The sequence below is a fragment of the Symsagittifera roscoffensis genome, chromosome 5 (genome assembly GCF_963678635.1).
Source record: "Symsagittifera roscoffensis chromosome 5, txSymRosc1.1, whole genome shotgun sequence".
NCBI lineage: Eukaryota > Metazoa > Xenacoelomorpha > Acoela > Convolutidae > Symsagittifera > Symsagittifera roscoffensis.
In genome coordinates, this window is record NC_087066.1 from 15,296,927 (window position 1) to 15,314,053 (window position 17,127).

The following is a 17,127-nucleotide window of genomic DNA, read 5'->3' on the forward strand; positions in this document are numbered from 1 at the left end:
AGTTGAACTTTACTGGACTTTTGTTGATGTTCTCCTACTTTGAATCAAATCAGATATTGTTTCCCATAACATATTCGTTTGAAAAATTGTAGTTGAACTTTACTGGACTTTTGTTGATGTTTTACAACCAAAACCCGTGCAGTCTTTGTTTCAATAATCCCAAAAAGATATCTCTGGAGAGAGTTATTTGATTCCAAAAACTAGAGTTTGCTCTGCTGACAAAAGTTTAAAGTCCATTATCCTCTTTGTATAGTTCTTGATCAAACGAATTGTTTTTCATGATTTCCAGTTTCGCGTTATTTCTTGAACTCTTGTCTCTCATCCCTTCCGCAAACTATCGTAGCCTTAAATTGAAAAGTTTCTACTTCGCTGTCTGTGTTTTCTTTGAAGCCAAGTTATAAATTTGCTTATGTTTTGCTCAAGAAGTGTAGCTGAAAATTAAAGCAATGTTGAAGATTTTTTGTTGACAGATTTTGCAAAAGATTTTGCAGTACAAAAAATAATGGACAATAAAAAAGGCATGCACAAAAGTAAGAAGTTAGTTCCAAACTTACAGTTATTCCAAAACATTATTTCAAAAACTCAAAAAGTTACAGACGATGGGAGAGTGACTACTTGACTAGCATACAGCTCGATAAGCATAAAAGTTTGAAACATGAATTTGATTTCCGATAATTTTGCTAATTGTATTTCTCAAAAATACAACACAACCATGATAACGAGTTCAAAGTGAAACTTGATTTTCTGAGAAAATTATGATTGAAAAACTAAGCAAACAAGCAAATGAAAAGCCTAAATCAATAGAGAACAGTCAGTCACAACTCGACCTATAATGGATTGAACCGAGCACTAATTGTAGCACAAATTTGTAATTGTGTGAAAAGCTGTGATTAATGCTGTTTTTTGTGATAAAAATTGGTCAATTTTTGAAAATGTTTGAACTTTGTGATAGTTGAAACGATGATCAATTTAAAAACATTAATGCTAGTTGAGCGCAGAAGCTATATTTTATGCTAGTCAAAGCAACTCTCAAACAGAAACAAATACGAAACCAAAAAAAAAAGTTTTTGAAATTACCATCAGGTTTTGCCTGAATTTTTTTGTTTTGATTGTCTTCAAAAGTTTGAAAATTTGGACCCAATAGATTATTTAGGTTCGTTTTTTTTCAATTTGTCGAGCATGTCTTTCGGTAGAATGATTATATTTTAACTTGAGCAAAATCCTGTGCTCAGCTTTTAATTATTTTTTTGAGTGAAAGAGGAAGGCTTATTATTCTTGCTAGCAGACAACAGTAAACTAATTAAAAAGCAATAAAATATTGATTAGCAGCAAATAAGTGTTGTCAGTTGGATAGCTGGCTTCTAGTTTTTATCAAATAAAATTTTTATAAATTTCAGCAAAAAATTTCTGATATAAATCAACGTCCTGGAGGAAAAATTTAAGGGCAATTTTGAATATCTATAAAATCTTGTATTGGAAAAAAAACTAATAATTGTATTGAGCTCTAGCAAGCAAATTTACCGCCGCACTCAAGCTGATCTACTCATACTTTGAATCATTTCAAGACACCTTTTAAAATTTTTCTTCTTGAGAATCAAAAGTGAACACTTGGTCTATTTGATTTTGCATGTTATAAAAAACACAAATATAGACTTGATTCATTTTGCCATGAAACACAATTTAAGGAGAGGTTTATTTCATACTATAAAAGATCCCTCTGCTGCAAACCATCTCAACTTTTTTCAAATAGCTCCTCATTTAACCAAAGTGGTTTTTATGCTTTTATAATATCCGTTTTTATGTTTTTTTTTGAACTCTTCGCGCCCCCTTTTTTCACAAACTATAAGTAGCCTAGAGTAAAAAACATTCTAAATGCTAATTCATAACAGTTTGACGTAAATTTTGAGACAAAAATAAAATTCTGACAGTTGCTTTATACTGTACTCGAGTGAGATAAATAAACGCAAGTACAAAAAAAACTGCTTGTGCTAATTCATAGACTTGATTTTATAGACTTTATTCATTTTTCCATGAAAAATATTTTAAGGAGAAGTTTATTTCATACTAAAGAAGATCTCTCTGCTGCAAGGATCAAATGATCACGAGCGAATCAAATCGTGCGGCGACACCGAAATACTGAGAATTCTGGAAAAATCATCTTTTTGGTTAGCCGATGGAACTTATAAAACGCATCGAGTGACCATAAGTCCACAAAGTACCGAGTATTAATTGAACAAGTACAAAAAATAATGTCCGTTTACGAAGACAAAACTGATCCGTACTTTTTCAGAGCTTTATTTAGTTTGTGTTCTGCCAGTAAAAATTTTGTCTCATTTTTGTTTAATTTTTTTAAAACTCTAAACATTTTCATCCTACTCAAACTTTTATCAGCTTTTTTGAAAAGAGGTTTCCTTGCATACTCCCGGAAGCGTAACTAAACCCAAGAAAATGACTCGCTAACTAGTAATTTAATCCGAGGACAATCGCCCTTTTTTTCGGGTCGCTAGGTTGGGACTAGGGGCTGGCAAAACCAACTTTTTAGCTTTGCGTTTATGTGCCAACAATTCAAACAAGGCTGACAAAGCGATCAAGTTTTACGTCTTTTACGTACTTCTATACCGGCTGAAAATGTCTTAAAAATAAGGCCATATTAGTCAAAGGCCGTCTAATTATTTGCTAGTTTTTGATATTCATTGAACTTTTGCCTGTTTTTGGTTCATTTTGGAATGATTCATTGAAAATATTTGCAAGGCCATTTCGTTTCCTTTAGGAACTATTCCTTGAACTTATTGGTAAGGCTTTTTCTGTTCCAAACTTACGCAAATTGTCTGGCTTTGAATAGCCAAAAATTTCTCTCGTTTAATTGTTTGATGTTTATCGAGGTCCTCTTTGAAGTAAGTTTTCTTTTTATTTCGGGTTAGAACGGTGTTAAGTTATAGAAATTGTTTTAAAATGTGGGGATATTAAACTGCTAAGGCAACAAAAGGTAGGGAGTGAATTGTAAGGCGTTAGGTTGGTATAAAGTATGGTATGTATGTCTTTAAATCCACCCTGGGCAATTTGTAATTAGGAAAGTGCAATACAGAACATTTGTGCTATATATATATATATATATATATATATATATATTTATATAGGTAACACAAATATTCCGTATTACACTTGCTTGATTACCAATTTTTCCACGGGCGGGTTGAGGGGATGGGCGCGGGGCGAACGCCCCATATCCTCCGGAGTTCTACCCTCTCTCAAATCTCACAAACCAAAGGGTCACTATTTTCGATACTATTTTTTGCCGCTAGATTTCAACTGACCAACGTCAAATTTTTTGAAAGCAAGCGCCTTTAATATATATTAATTTTGAATAAGAGCGCGCGCCAAAAAAACGTAATTTTTTGTCCTAAATGTACCCAAGAACCTCAACTATGACTTTGTTTCAAAAATTGCCCTGCGGATTAAAATAATTTTTGTCAAAAAATTTTTTTTTGTAGTTTTATGGGAGCGCTCGGAAAAAAATCGACCAAATGTTTGGCAAACTTTTGGAAATTCACCCACCCCCTCGACAAAAACCGCGAATTTTCTAATTGATTATTATCAATTTAACAGTGTATCAAAAATTAAAATTTTTTGAATTAAGTTAACTTTGAAACGTTTAAAATTAATTTAATTCCGTGTAAAAATCACAGTAACAACAATTTTGAGGTTAACAACAGTCTCTTTGAAAATTAACTTTAAGGGGTCGGAGGTAAAAAAAACCCGAGCAAAATTTTTGAAGCAAAAAATATACCAAAAAGACAAAAAAAGATGAAAAAGATAATGAATAAATTTAGATAAAAAAGTACCGTGAAAAACTATAAGTTGGTTAAATATGTTACAAAAAAACTTGGAAAGTTAAAGTTCGGCACAATCACCATCGGAGATAATTGAGGTACAGAGCTCCAGTTATTGCTGACTCGCATCGAAAACAGAAAAATCGAAGACACTTTTGAACCTATACTAACATTAAGTTTGAAAAAAAAAGGTTTTATGAAAAAACTTTACAAAGAAAACGCAAAATAAATTCTGGTTAAAGAAGCCAAAAAAAGTTATGCTCTACTTTAAATTTAAAAGCAGATTCAAGAGATGAGTTTGTTTATTGAAAACTGATCTTTTTAAAATCAGATCGTGCTATACTAAACCAGGGTGGATTTAGGGGGGCGGACGTCCCCCCCCCTCAGGGATTCGACCACCTGCCAACCCAGAGGTCCCTAAAATTTTTCTAAGGGACCCTGAAATTTTTTTTCAATGAGGGGGTAGCGCGCGCCAAAAAACGCAACTGCCTTTCTGGGCCTGTTTTTTTTTCGAAATCGCCTCCCTCCCCTGCAGAAAATCCTAGATCCACCCGTGAATAAAATCATTCGAATATGATCAGTGATTCTCATCAAAAAAGAAATTTAAATTTCTTACTTCTTTATTAGGTCCACTAAACCAATTTAGCACCAACTTTTTTATTAGAGCATTATTTTTAATAGTGCCAGCTTATTTTAAATAGGTTTGCAGCTCTGAAAAAAAATTCCTGTAATTTTTGAGCAGAGCTGAAATAAAAATCACAAATTCAGTTTTAAAAAAACCTGCGCTCTCCTTAAAGAACTAAAAATAATTTCTGAATATACATAGGAACATGTCTCGATCTATTGGGTCTTCGATACTTATTGATTTTAGTAGAAAACTTACTTGTCACAAAATTAAATAACTTTTTGCTTTGTTAAAAACGCTGAAAAAATGATAAGCAAAGGTAGTCATTTGGTTAATTTTTTAAAATCATAAAGTCCCCAAAATTGTTAGGCCAATGTTTTCAGCTCTACTTCTTTATAAATGTTAAAAAGCATAAATATTTTTTCTTTTTTCTGTGTAATTAAGCCACTTTACTTCCGCGTACGGGGCAAGCAAAAGGTAACCAAGTCAACTCAAATTTACAAAAACTGTATTTAGTTTGATGAATATAACTCTAAACTCAGTTATTTATGTTGTGTGAATATAATCTCATGGTGTTTCTGGGAAAATTGAACATTAAGAGGCCAAACTGTGCATTCTGTGCATTGTAAACGGATTTCACAACAGGCCAAAATCAGATTTGTCGTGGAATCCGCAACATTTCTACTTGTCTTTGATCTTCTTTGCTGTTTTGGATTCCACAAACAAATACTCAAAACATTGTACCGCTCGAAATCGCTCCAAAAATAGGCAAATTTGCGGAATCCGCAATTGTATGTACGGAATCCAGAACAGTTTGTGGAACTCACAAACAAATAATATGACATGTGTATAGTTACATTGAGCTAGATTCCAGTGACAAATTTTTAAACATATTCCAAAAAGTAAGTGGATTCCACTTACAAAAATTTCGTGGATTCCGCGTACAAATAGCTGTAACGTAAAGTTTGTCGGCACAATTGTTTTGTTACGGATGACGCACCCAGCGAATATAGCTAGTTGTTCTTGATTCCGCAACTGTACGTAGATTCCGCAAAATGTAAGTGTATGCCGAGTATGCTAAATCCAAATTTTTGGATTTGAGACAGAAATTGCTGCTTATTTACATTAGCAGCAATTTCTTGCTACTTAGTTTCTACTTAGCCGAGTTTCTTTCCATAAGTAATTTTGACGAAAAAGTAAATGGCACAAAAACTTCATATCCATTTTATATCGTGAAGCCTGCGTTTTTGTACTCCTTTCAACAAATTGCGCTGTAAATTGTGAATCATTGATGCATCCTGAGTTTTATTTGATTGATGTGTTTTTCTAATTATAATGTTAACATCTGATTTCTCAATTTCCAATCAAAGTTTTGCTTTTGAAAGAGAGTCATTGATATTTTGGTTTTTCCATTTGAATTTTTCTCAGAGGAAAACATATGAACCAATTTTGAGCGTTTTTGATCATTTAATAGGCTCAAATGTTAGCGCCTCAAATTTGTTATTTTTCCAAAATTTTGCTCAAGTTTTATTGCTGTTTTGTTTTGGCGCATCAATTTTACATTTTCAACTGTCTCATTTTGTAAGCTTTTGGATTTCCGGATTGAAAAAAAAGTTTTATTTATCTATATTTGTTTTGATAAAAATAAACTGTGATTTGCAAAAATACCAAATTTTTTTGAACATTTCAAGAATGATAAATCAAGCCTGAAACCAAGAGAAAAACTACTTTTTTACAGTTTATGGCATCTTCATAGATTTTTCTATACAAATGAAAATTTGGCGTTAATCAAAACATCAGAAAAAAAAAATTACTTTGATTTATTCAAAAGTTCTTGAAAAGCCAAAATTTCTTCAAAAGCCAAAATTTTTTGTTTGTAGTCAAATATTGAGTTTGGTTTACTTTTGATAAATTCTTTTTTCTAATTTTTTTGGATTCTTTTTTTGGAGTTTTTTATCAGAGAAATAATTAAGAGGTAGTACCTGTAAAATTATTACTTTTAATTGATTTTTAATTTCACACGCCGCACTCAAAAATCTAATGACAGTCGATGAATGATTCCCGCCTGCTAGTTTTCAATCATTTTCGCAGCGATTCCCTCCAGCTAGTTTCCATTAATTTTGTTGGCATACGTTTGTTTTTCAATTTTTGCAATTAACCTAGCTGAGAAAAAAAGTTTTGTATCAGCAATAAAGCTGGATCTGGAGAGCTGGTTTAAATTATCCTAGGATAACGATAACTTTTATGTCAGTTTTTTAATAACATCCAGTAAAAAAGCGAGAAATTGAACAAAAAAACCCACAAGGATAGCCGGTTACTGTGCAAGTGGCACAAAATATTCCGACCACATTCTCAGATTTTTTTCTTCAAGTTAGTCTTTTTTTTTTCTAGTCATTTAATGATTTCTTTATGCAAACGCGTTGAAATTTAGTGAGTTAGGCATAAATGGCTACAAAAATTATGAAAGCAAAAAAGTGTATTTCAGTTCAAAAAATTTATTAAGATTTTTTTTTTCAATTTCTTGCACTAAGAGTTTCAAATGTTTTCGAAAGTTTTTTGTCGGAGGAGCGCTATATAAGGAGTCCAAAACTATATTATTTTTATAGTAAAACTATCAATTTTTGGCCTAAATTGGTGATTTTTATACCTAACGAACGTTACTCGGTTGCTTTATCCGCTCGAAAATAGACGAAAAATCAAAATTTTTAAACGTGATTTTCTCACACTGGAAACTTTGTATTGAAAACTTTTATCTCGTTCGAATCACGACTGATTCGAATATATCGCTCAACCCAGTCCAGTTATTACTTGTGGTTCCTGAAAAAAAAGATTTAAAAAAATTGAAATACGCCAGTATACATCGCTTTAAAGAACATTTTCAAAAAGTTTTGCTATTTTAAATGGACTTATTTATTCACTCAGCATGTTGGCATCCTGAAATCTTGGCTTCATCATGTGGTTTTGTCGGCTTAAAGGTCCATTTGCTGTTTCAATAGATTTCAGCCAATTACGATTCGTATGCTGAGATTTTAAAGTCAGCGAGTTCCGAGTGATTTCAATTTGGATAGGAAACAATTGTTTTGAACTTACTCTGAAACTTTAACACAGGTACAATCGGAACTGCACCCCCAAAACTGCTTGGTACCTTTCGAAATTCCATTGATTGGGTTGATCAGCGCCATCTTGATTACCCTGTCACTTTTCAGTGTCAGAATCGCAACTGAAAGTGGCTTGCATCACCCAAACGAAGTTGGTGGCATACTAAAATTTTCCAAAAGCAACAGCTAGCTTTTTAAAGATCTTTGAACGATACTGAAGCTCTCCTAAATCACTAGCCATAACGTAAGGATTAAGCTAGTGCAATTTTTAGAGAAGTTGAAGTTTCACGAAGTTTAAATAACTAACAGAAATTCGAGTTTCTAAGTAGAAATCCTATCATCTTCGAAAGATGTGAATACTTCATCAGTTTTGGTTTTATTCCTCCAGAAAATCTAATTATAACCAAAATACAGTTGGAAAAAAGTCAATAATTGCAAGCAAACTGAAAAAAATCTGTTTTTTTTTTTGAAAAAACGATCAAGTTTTGAATTGAAACTCAAAGCAAAAGGAGATGGCTTCAAAGCTCTTATAATTTCATATATTTATGATTGTACTTTTTACAAAAAATAATTCAATTTGAGAAAACTGGATCAATAGAAGACCAAGACTTATCATGGACAAAAAAGTCAACTGATAATAGGAAAAACGTCGATGAACCAAGGAAACAGAAACGAAAAACATGTCAACTACTTTCTAAATCTGAATGTAAAAAACCCTGGCCTTAAAGCTCTTTAAATTTCAAGAAAAATTTATGATTGACTTTTTTGATAAAATTAATTCAATTTTAGAAAACTGGGCCACACAGTATAGTTTTACTTCCGCTGGTAAATCCGAAAGTTAAAATCCACTTTCAAAATCAGAAGTTGATCAGGTTTTTATGACTTTTACACTAGGGCTCTTCGATAGTTGAGTTTGATTTCCTTTTAACAAAACAAAAGAACTCAACTTAAAACGACATCAATTGACAAACAGCGAAAAATCAAATATGAGCGTGAACAAAGCCTTTTCCTGAGAAAAAAAATATTATGACTTACATTAGTCTTTACAAGGTGAATCGACCCTGAAAACTAGTCTTTTTTGAAACTAAATATCATTCAACTTTTTCCACATCAGTTGCATCCGTGTTATTGGAAAACGTAATGTTCCTTCAATACAGTAATTTAATTCATATTGACATAAAAAAAACGAAATCCAAACCGCAAAAAAATCAAACTTTGTCAATTGAAACTGATTGTGAAATTTTTAGTGCATATGAAGCTACAAAATATTTTTTACTTCACTTTACGATCGATTTTGTGCATGGTGCTAATACTTATTTCTCCTTGTGAGTGATCGCACAAAACAATGTAAGCAAAACCCACTGAACTCAAACAATCTTTACTTGTATCATTTTCTTTCTATAACATTGTGGCAGCTAATCCCTTATGCAAATTACAAAGATACGAGCGGTTCAGCTCATAACAGAGAACAACTATAGTGCCCTTGTTTCAAGATCTATATGCATTATTTTTTCGGGACTGGGCAGTGTTATTTCACCCGAAAGCTACGATTAGGCATCATGGTACTCCCCTTTCAAAAATTAAAAACGACACTCAATTCAATTTGACAATTTTTTCGGCGACAGATTATACAATTTTACTCATGGTCAATATTTTCAGTTTTCATATCCAGTTTTTCTCTGATTTCAGCTGGCAACCCGGCATTTGACTCTTCCAGATGTCTATACCTCTTCACCTTTCTCAACTGCAGTTGACTGAAATCTTGTTTCTCCATGTGAACCCTGCCCATCTGAGAGTTGAACTCGTCCATCGATATATTCTTGCGTTTCGAGGGCATCAACTCTTTGGGCTTCCTCAGACTCTCTTGATAGAGGTCATCTGTAGCAAGTTGTGACCTTGCAACTTTCAAGGTCACTTGAGGTCCTATTTCGACCAAATCTACGCGTGGTGCGCTGTCTTTTGCTACGCCGCTTTTCGCCAACTTGATTGCATATGGCATCATTTGAATCGAGTCACCAATTAAGAAGAAAGAAATTACACTTTTCACTCCCTGCAATGAAAACTTATCAGTTACAATTCCTCGGAAATAATCGACGAAAAAACTTCTGATTCGAGAAGTCAGCTTTGATTTTTCGAAATCATCTCCGGCGAAAACAAGCAACGGTTTGTTTCCTCTTCCCTCGGGTAAATTTCCGAGAAAGTTTGAAACTGGTTTGAGGTCTTCAACTAAAAACTCAAACATATCCAAAATATTCCCGTTGTAAAGTCGACCACAAATCAACGCGTTTGGTTTCTTTTTCGAATGCCTGGAAAGTGAAAATAAAGATGCGTCATTTTTGCGACAAAACTTCTCAACTGGAGTTGGGTCTTCAAAAGGCAACAATTCCTGCTTCATTTTACCGTAAAATACTGCATGCGGTTTTTTTAGGTGGTGCAAATCCGCTAACAGCTCGGAGCTTTTCGTACACGTAGACGCACACCGGAAGAACAAAGAAAACTTCTCGTTTTCAACTATTTTCGGTTCACGATTCAGTAGGAACTTTCGTCCCTTGTGGCTTTTCGGTTTTTCTATGCGACGCAAAGGAGCCATTTGATACTCTGAAAACAATTTAAAGGCTTATTCAATTTCTTCTTTCTATTGCATAACTACCCCGACATTTTTCAGAGGACAGTTTTTAGCTTGAAATTTATATCGTAGAAACCACTTACTGTAACGCATTTAAAACTCAATTATCTCTTTTGAAGCGATCCTTTTCCGGTAAATTTCTAGACTGATTGAACGATTATACTCCTGATTTGAAATTTCCAAGCATGTATTCTTTTTTGTATAAACGTGTTTGCAAACCACTTAAGTGCTGCAATCAGAACACACTATTCAACTCAGTTAAAAACAGATCTCTTGGTGTTAAATTCAATTAAGTACATGTCATGTTACATTCCTATCAATATCGTCATCAAGGTAACATGCGTTTACAAATTAAAACAAATTAACCGGAATAACTCAATCACTGATGGAAAAAATGAATCCTTCAAAACTACACCCCAACTACTGATAACGACAATGACGTCATTATACTACCGAGCTGCTACGCCTTTCGCATTTGCGTATTTATGGACCATGAATTCCTTGTCAATCAAGTGGGATGTATGGCTCATCAGGTTCATTAGGCCATTAATGGACACAGCCCAGTCGTCCAGAACTTTTGCCGCGTCTCTCGGTTTCTTGAAACTCACTATGTTCGTCAGTCCATCAATTCTGGCGTATATCATTTCTTTGAACACCAGCTTTGATATGCAGATTTCCACCTCCTCTGGCGGTAAATCCAGAAGAATGGACATTCTTTCCAGTTTAACTCTGGTATAATACTCAGTCATCACTCTAATATTGTGTTCAACTACTCTTTCCTTAAGGCACTTCCAGGCTTTCTCGCCTTCTTCCCCCGTGAAAACTTCCGGCGGAGGGTTCGACTTCGATCCAGCCCTGAGCTCATTACCATAGTTTGCCTCCAGGGCAGACCAGGAAATAATTTCTGAGGTCAAAAACAGCTTGAGCAAGTTGTGATACATTTTCATGGGCTCCTCTTTTAGGTTTTTGTCGAGGGAAACTCTGTTCATGAAATCGGCCTGTTCGTTTCCATACTCTGCCAGACAAATGAATAGCACGACTGACTTGAGTGCCATGAATTTGTCTGATTCGTTCGCTTTTATCATCGGTGTTTCATATACAGCGTGGAAGTGTTTGCAAATGTCCAGATGTGAGCCTGAAAGAAAAAAATTTCATAATTGAGCCAAAAAAAGAATTCACCCTCTTTTAATTCAAAGTTATTTTACACCGAGACAAGAGTAACCTCTGCGAGCCAACAATCAAAAAAATCTTAAATGGTAATGAATGCAAAGCTGGTTGTTACGTGAAAAATGTTGGTTTCAAGATGTTTTTGTTTAAATGTATTGTGTTTAAGCAGACTCAAAGATGCAATTCTCGTACAAAACGACAAATTCAAACATAAGAAAGCTCTGCTTTGCAAACACTCGCAAGAGCATGACCAAAAAGCAGCTCTATCAAGTGAAATAAGAAAAAGTAGAAATAAGCCTCAATTGAGCAAAAACTCGGCAACGTGTAAGATTCGAATTTGCTGCCTTGCATTTTAGAGACTCGCGCACTAACCACCCAGCCACAGATGCTTAAATTTACCAAAAACTAGCCAATAATAACAAAGCTACCTGTGCTAATAAATTGTCAATTCGATGCCGCAAAAGGGGTACCAAATACAAAAAGACACAATTTTGCATGTATTAAAATGAAAAACACAAAGCAAATTATGTATAAATTAGGCAATTCAAAAAAAATGCGAGATAAATTGAGTTGAAAAATTTCTGAAATCGAGTTTTTATCATTGTACTGCTGTTTAAAACAAATAACTTTTTTCGGTTCATTTGATGAATTAAACATGCATCAACTGTGTTAATTTTTCACTTATAAACTGTTAAATCACATACGATATTATACAGCTAACAGCAGCCTACCGTTCAAAGTGCCACCAAAAATAGCACTTTTAATTCCGATTTAGGTTGGAAAAAAAAGAAGGTTCGTACCAATACAATCGCTTCGCAAGTGTAAAAAAAAGCCGTTTTGCACGTCTGTGGTCATTATTGAACTGACTGTCCTCCTAGACCACCTAGTGCGCAAAGATTTAAGTGACATCACTTACAAAAAAAACACTGAAACTCTGTAATTTGATATATAATAACAAATAGTATTCAAAATTTAAAGGCAGTGTAGAAACTAAATACTTTTCGTACACAGACAATAGTTACTAATCTTGCACAAAGACATCAATCATTAGAGAAAAGTTAGATGATTTCCGAGATAAATTTCCGTACCAAACTTGGATTGAGTCTTTTTTAAATTGGTTCAGAAACAATGTTTGGTGAGTTTTTTTTATTTGAAATTACACTTGCGAACTTAATTGGTTATTACTATGCATTAAAATACCTTTCCCAAAAACAGTTTTTTTTGCGTATTGGCTATTAGAGAAAACGATGAGAACTATTTTCTAGATATCTCATTCAAATACGATTTTCCTTTTGGTAAACCGAGCATAGCATAGTCGTTTTTGTGAAAATGTCCGCACCACACTCCTCTATCGGCACGCTACTGGTCGAGCTACAAAAAAAACAGACAAATTTTGCATCACTTTTGAAAGTCCGCACTGCCAAACATCTTTAGCATGCGCCGGATAACCAGTATTTGCTGTTGCTGGTAAGTAAATTTTACTCTTTGTAGAAAATTTTTATTTTGTAATGCAATGAGAAAACCAAGTTTATTACAACGTTGGGAAATTGAAATTTTGAGATACTTCACCTTAAGTTTTCTATAAAAAAAACGTATTCACATCTTGAAAACTACAAAAATTGAGCTGTCTTTTTGATGGCAATATTCGCAATCTTTGAAAAAACACAACTACAGGGTTGGGAATTTCACTGTAACAAATTATTTAGTAATTTGAGTTTTCTGAACATTTCCAAACAAATCACAAAAATCGTCGTATCTCTTAAACAAAATTGATTTGTGTATTCTCAATTGGCGGCCAAATTTGCAACCCCTGCAATTACTCTGACAGCCCCCAACTTCAAACTTTGAACAGCAAACTTGGAAATTCAAACTTAAAAAAAATTAATTTAATTTTCATGAAAATTTTTCTGAAAAAATCACAAAAAACTTCATATCTGGAAAATTACAAGGATTTGAGTAGTCAAATTAGGAGGCAAAACTCGCAACTTCTGGGAGTACCCTGACAGAGCCTCACTACACAGATAAAATTTTGTGAAATTTTTTCATACCTTAGTTTTCTGAAAAATTTTGAAAAAAAAAACCTTAAAAACGTCATATCTCAAAAACTACAAAAATTTGAGCAACCAAGTTCAGAGGAAAGACTCGCAACCCTTGAGAGTTCCCTCACAGACTCCAATAACAAGATTGAGATGTTGAAAACATTTGGAATTTTTTAACATTTAAGTTTTTTTTTGAAAACTTCGGAGAAAATCATAAAAACGTCATACCTTGAAAACTACTAGGATTTGAGCAGCCCTAATCAGAGGCAAGATTTGAAACCCTTGAGAGTACCCTCACAATATCCAACAACAGGATTGAGATCTTCAACGTTTTGGGAATTTTTGAAATCTAAGTTTTTGAAAAAATCATCAAAAACGTCATATCTCGAAAACTACAAGGATTTGAGAAGTGACAATTGAAGGCAATATTTGCAACTCCTGAGAGTACCCTGACCGCACCCAACTACAGGGTGAGAATTTCAAAAATTGAGAAATTTTTTTAAATTAAATTTTCTAGAACATTTTGAAAAATCTCGAAAATTGCCTATCTCGTAAACTAAAAGGATTTGGTTATTCATATATGGAGGCCAGAATCGCAAAACCTGGGAAAACTCTGACAATATCCAACTATTGGGTTGCTAATTTCAAACTTGATGAAATAAACACTGATTTTAAACTGAAAATCGAAAAGAAAAACCTTAACCATTGCAATATAGACAACAAAAGAGAACTAAGAGGCAGTGAAGATGTACAAAACAAAGGTACCAGATAGATTCTTAACTCCTCCGCTATCCCTTAAAAATCAACGACTGCAAAAAATTTAATTATAACCTCTTTCACAATTATACGAACTCCATTTCGTCCACTAAGTTGCTAACAACAACTACGATTGTTTTGTTTACGATCACGTTATGCCCTGCACTAAAAATTCCTTCCAGACCCGACAAGTGTCCAGAAACGCGTTCGATATCTCAAAGCTGAAAAAACAAAAGACGAAGAACAATTTCTGGTACCGAATACCTTTTCAGGTAAACAAATTGTCAGCTTTTCTTGGATTCGACCTGATAACGATGGATTACAAAAATTTGAAAGAAAAACTGACTGAATTATACTGGCAATTCTTCTATGAAAAATTTACTGAGAGCGATTATTGTACTTGGCGAATCAACTGTGCTTGCGACTGCTGCTTAAACTCGAAAAACTTTGACATCAGATAAAAATGTTAAAACTCGGAACTTGATTTAGCCCTTGGATTTTGTTCCTAAATTCTGTATTATTATTATTATTATACTAACTACTCGGCCACGGACTCTTAATAAACCACAAACACTGGCCATAAATAATGCAGAGAACAGAGGATATGAAATTTCCAATGCTACAGATTGTGATTAAAGCAAAAGAGCTAGCAAATAAGTGGACACTTTTAACGAACACTTTCATTTGCGAATTAGGTTAGAAAAAAAGGTTCGTACTAACACACTAATGCTCACAAGCTGGCTAGTATAAACATGAAAATCGTGTAACCTGCTATTAACTAGTTTTTTTAAACCAAAATCAGGGAAACGGAAAGACCGAATGAGTATTATAACTCAATATGTTTACGCTCCGCTTGTGTGTAATTACAATCTCAACGAAGCATCGTTTTTCAGCACTTGAATCAAAAATACGCAAACAATTAATTCATTACTTGAATCCAGAAAACGAGAAACTCAATATTGATCAGCAAACACTAAGTTTTCTTTCAATAGAAGAACAATTTTGCCATTGACTGGGTTTAAGAGGTGTACTGAAGTTCGGGTACAAAATGCGATAAAAGTAACAATTCACACTCCTTTCAGGTGCCTTGGAAGTACTTCATGACTCTCCAATAACTTACGAAACTATTTTGATTCCACAAACCTTCATGTTTGTCCAGTCTTATCATTAGCCGATAAAAGCGAAGCTTCAGGTCATGAGTTTCTTCATCTTCAAAATAACGAGTTGACACTTTTTTGCTGATTATTTGGGCACGGATGAAGTCATTATTATCCAAACAAAATCTCATCTGTTCAAGAATGAAGTTGACTTTCTCGCGTCTGTCCATCGTGTTGTATGTTTCAACTTGGAGTTCAATCATCAGTTTGACAGCTTCCTCCAGTTGTCCATGAGATTCTTTGTGGTCAGCTAAAATTTTGGTAAGTCGCGCTCGCTCATTTTCAACGTAAATTTTTCCCTCGCAAACGCTTCTTAAAGTCTCGATTAGCTTAAATTTGATGGTTTCATCAGCAAGCTCTTCAACGAACTTGCAACCCTCCTGTACCATCTTTGTAACGGCTTGCCTGAGTTGACTTCGCTTTTTTGAGAGAGCAACTACTTGCTCACAAAGACTGTCGAATTGTTGGGCATCATACAATATCCTTACAATTGTTACCAAAATCTTTTCTGTGCTGAAAACATCACAAGCAAGACGGGTCTGTTTTTCCATGGCGATCAATTTTTCAATTGATCCGTTAATATCTCCCTCTTTAGCCTGTGCAATAGCTTCTGGTATCAGTTTTTCAACTGTTCCAGAATAATCCACCTCCATTTTACGCACTTGCACTTCTGAATCCATGACAATGTCTGAAAAGAACATAATCGAATGTTGCTTCAATGAGACAATTCCTCTGCTTTAACATGGAGGAACATCGGATTCCGTTACAAACCTCCATAACACTGTGATCCCAAAGACAGATAAATATATATAATTTTATAATATTAATACCAAATTGTTGGCAGTATTTTTTCGGTCAACGAACTTGAACGAAGTTAATTAAACTAAAACTACTCACTTTGATGTCCAATTTCATCCATTTAATGATTACCATACGTAAAACCAGTTCCTAAAAAATATTTAGCCTAAAATGCTGTAGTTTTTGAACGATCAAACTGCTCAAGGTCACCGATATTGCCAACAATTTGTCAATAACTATAAATCAGAAGGTCAGAAATTACCATGGTAACCGAAGTAACTTCACCAGTCTTTCATAATTTCAACGAGTCAAAAAGCCATTGGTATTTGATAATTTAGGGAAACGTAAAAAAACGGATGAGCTCTTTTTTCGAATAAGCTGAGTAAAAAGTTATTCCTGCGACGTGACCATTCTCAGCAAGAAAAGTACATCACACATTGGAAAATTGACTGAACTTGGCTGCCTCTTAAAACTTCACGAGGATTGAAAAAATTGATGCAGATGAGGAAATCTGGTAACTTCAGACCTGGATGGGTAATCAGGAGGTCAAAAGTATCACAGTAACCGAGGTTACAGTCAGGAGTCCCTTCATCACGTATTCCAGTCAAAATCCTTGGAACTTTCTAGATATGGAAAAGATAATGATAAAATTGGCTGTTTCATAGAATAAACGGTTTTAATTGATAAACAAATTCAATAGTTGTAAATACAGCAAAAGGTTAAAAAGCAGTTGGCTTATAGCCCGTTGAGTTAACTTCTAAAGCTTCCAGTAAGCAGGCAGCATTACCGCGTTGCAGTGCAATGCCGAGTCTTTGTTTGAGGAACGTGAATGACCTTTTCTCACCAGTGGTCGTCTTGATTCTATAGGAAATAGAGGATAGAGTTTTGTATGTCGAGTAATGATAAAAGAAGATGACAAGTATTTAAGGCCTTTTCAATTAAAATTGATACGGGTTACGTTTCTTCAATAAGAACACGCAACTCGACACGAGAAAATTGTAACAGTCGCCTACTTCGGTCACATATGAGGC

The 17,127-nt window shown here is 34.1% G+C and overlaps 2 protein-coding genes across 2 annotated transcripts; both read right to left on the bottom strand.

Annotated features, from left to right (window-relative positions):
• Positions 1-9,189: 9,189 nt before the first annotated feature.
• LOC134846619 (ribosome production factor 2 homolog) lies at positions 9,190-10,143 on the bottom strand. The gene has a single exon (XM_063864004.1). It carries the CDS (start codon positions 10,141-10,143, stop codon positions 9,190-9,192), a length of 954 nt encoding a protein of 317 aa, XP_063720074.1.
• A 305-nt stretch (positions 10,144-10,448) lies between these two features.
• Positions 10,449-15,983, bottom strand: LOC134845807 (26S proteasome non-ATPase regulatory subunit 12-like). Its single transcript, XM_063862887.1, has 2 exons — positions 15,285-15,983; positions 10,449-11,314 (listed from the first exon to the last, which is right to left on the bottom strand). The coding sequence occupies exons 1-2, from the start codon at positions 15,976-15,978 to the stop codon at positions 10,629-10,631; spliced, it is 1,380 nt and encodes a 459-aa protein (XP_063718957.1). The 5' UTR covers positions 15,979-15,983; the 3' UTR covers positions 10,449-10,628.
• Between the last annotated feature and the right edge of the window lie 1,144 nt (positions 15,984-17,127).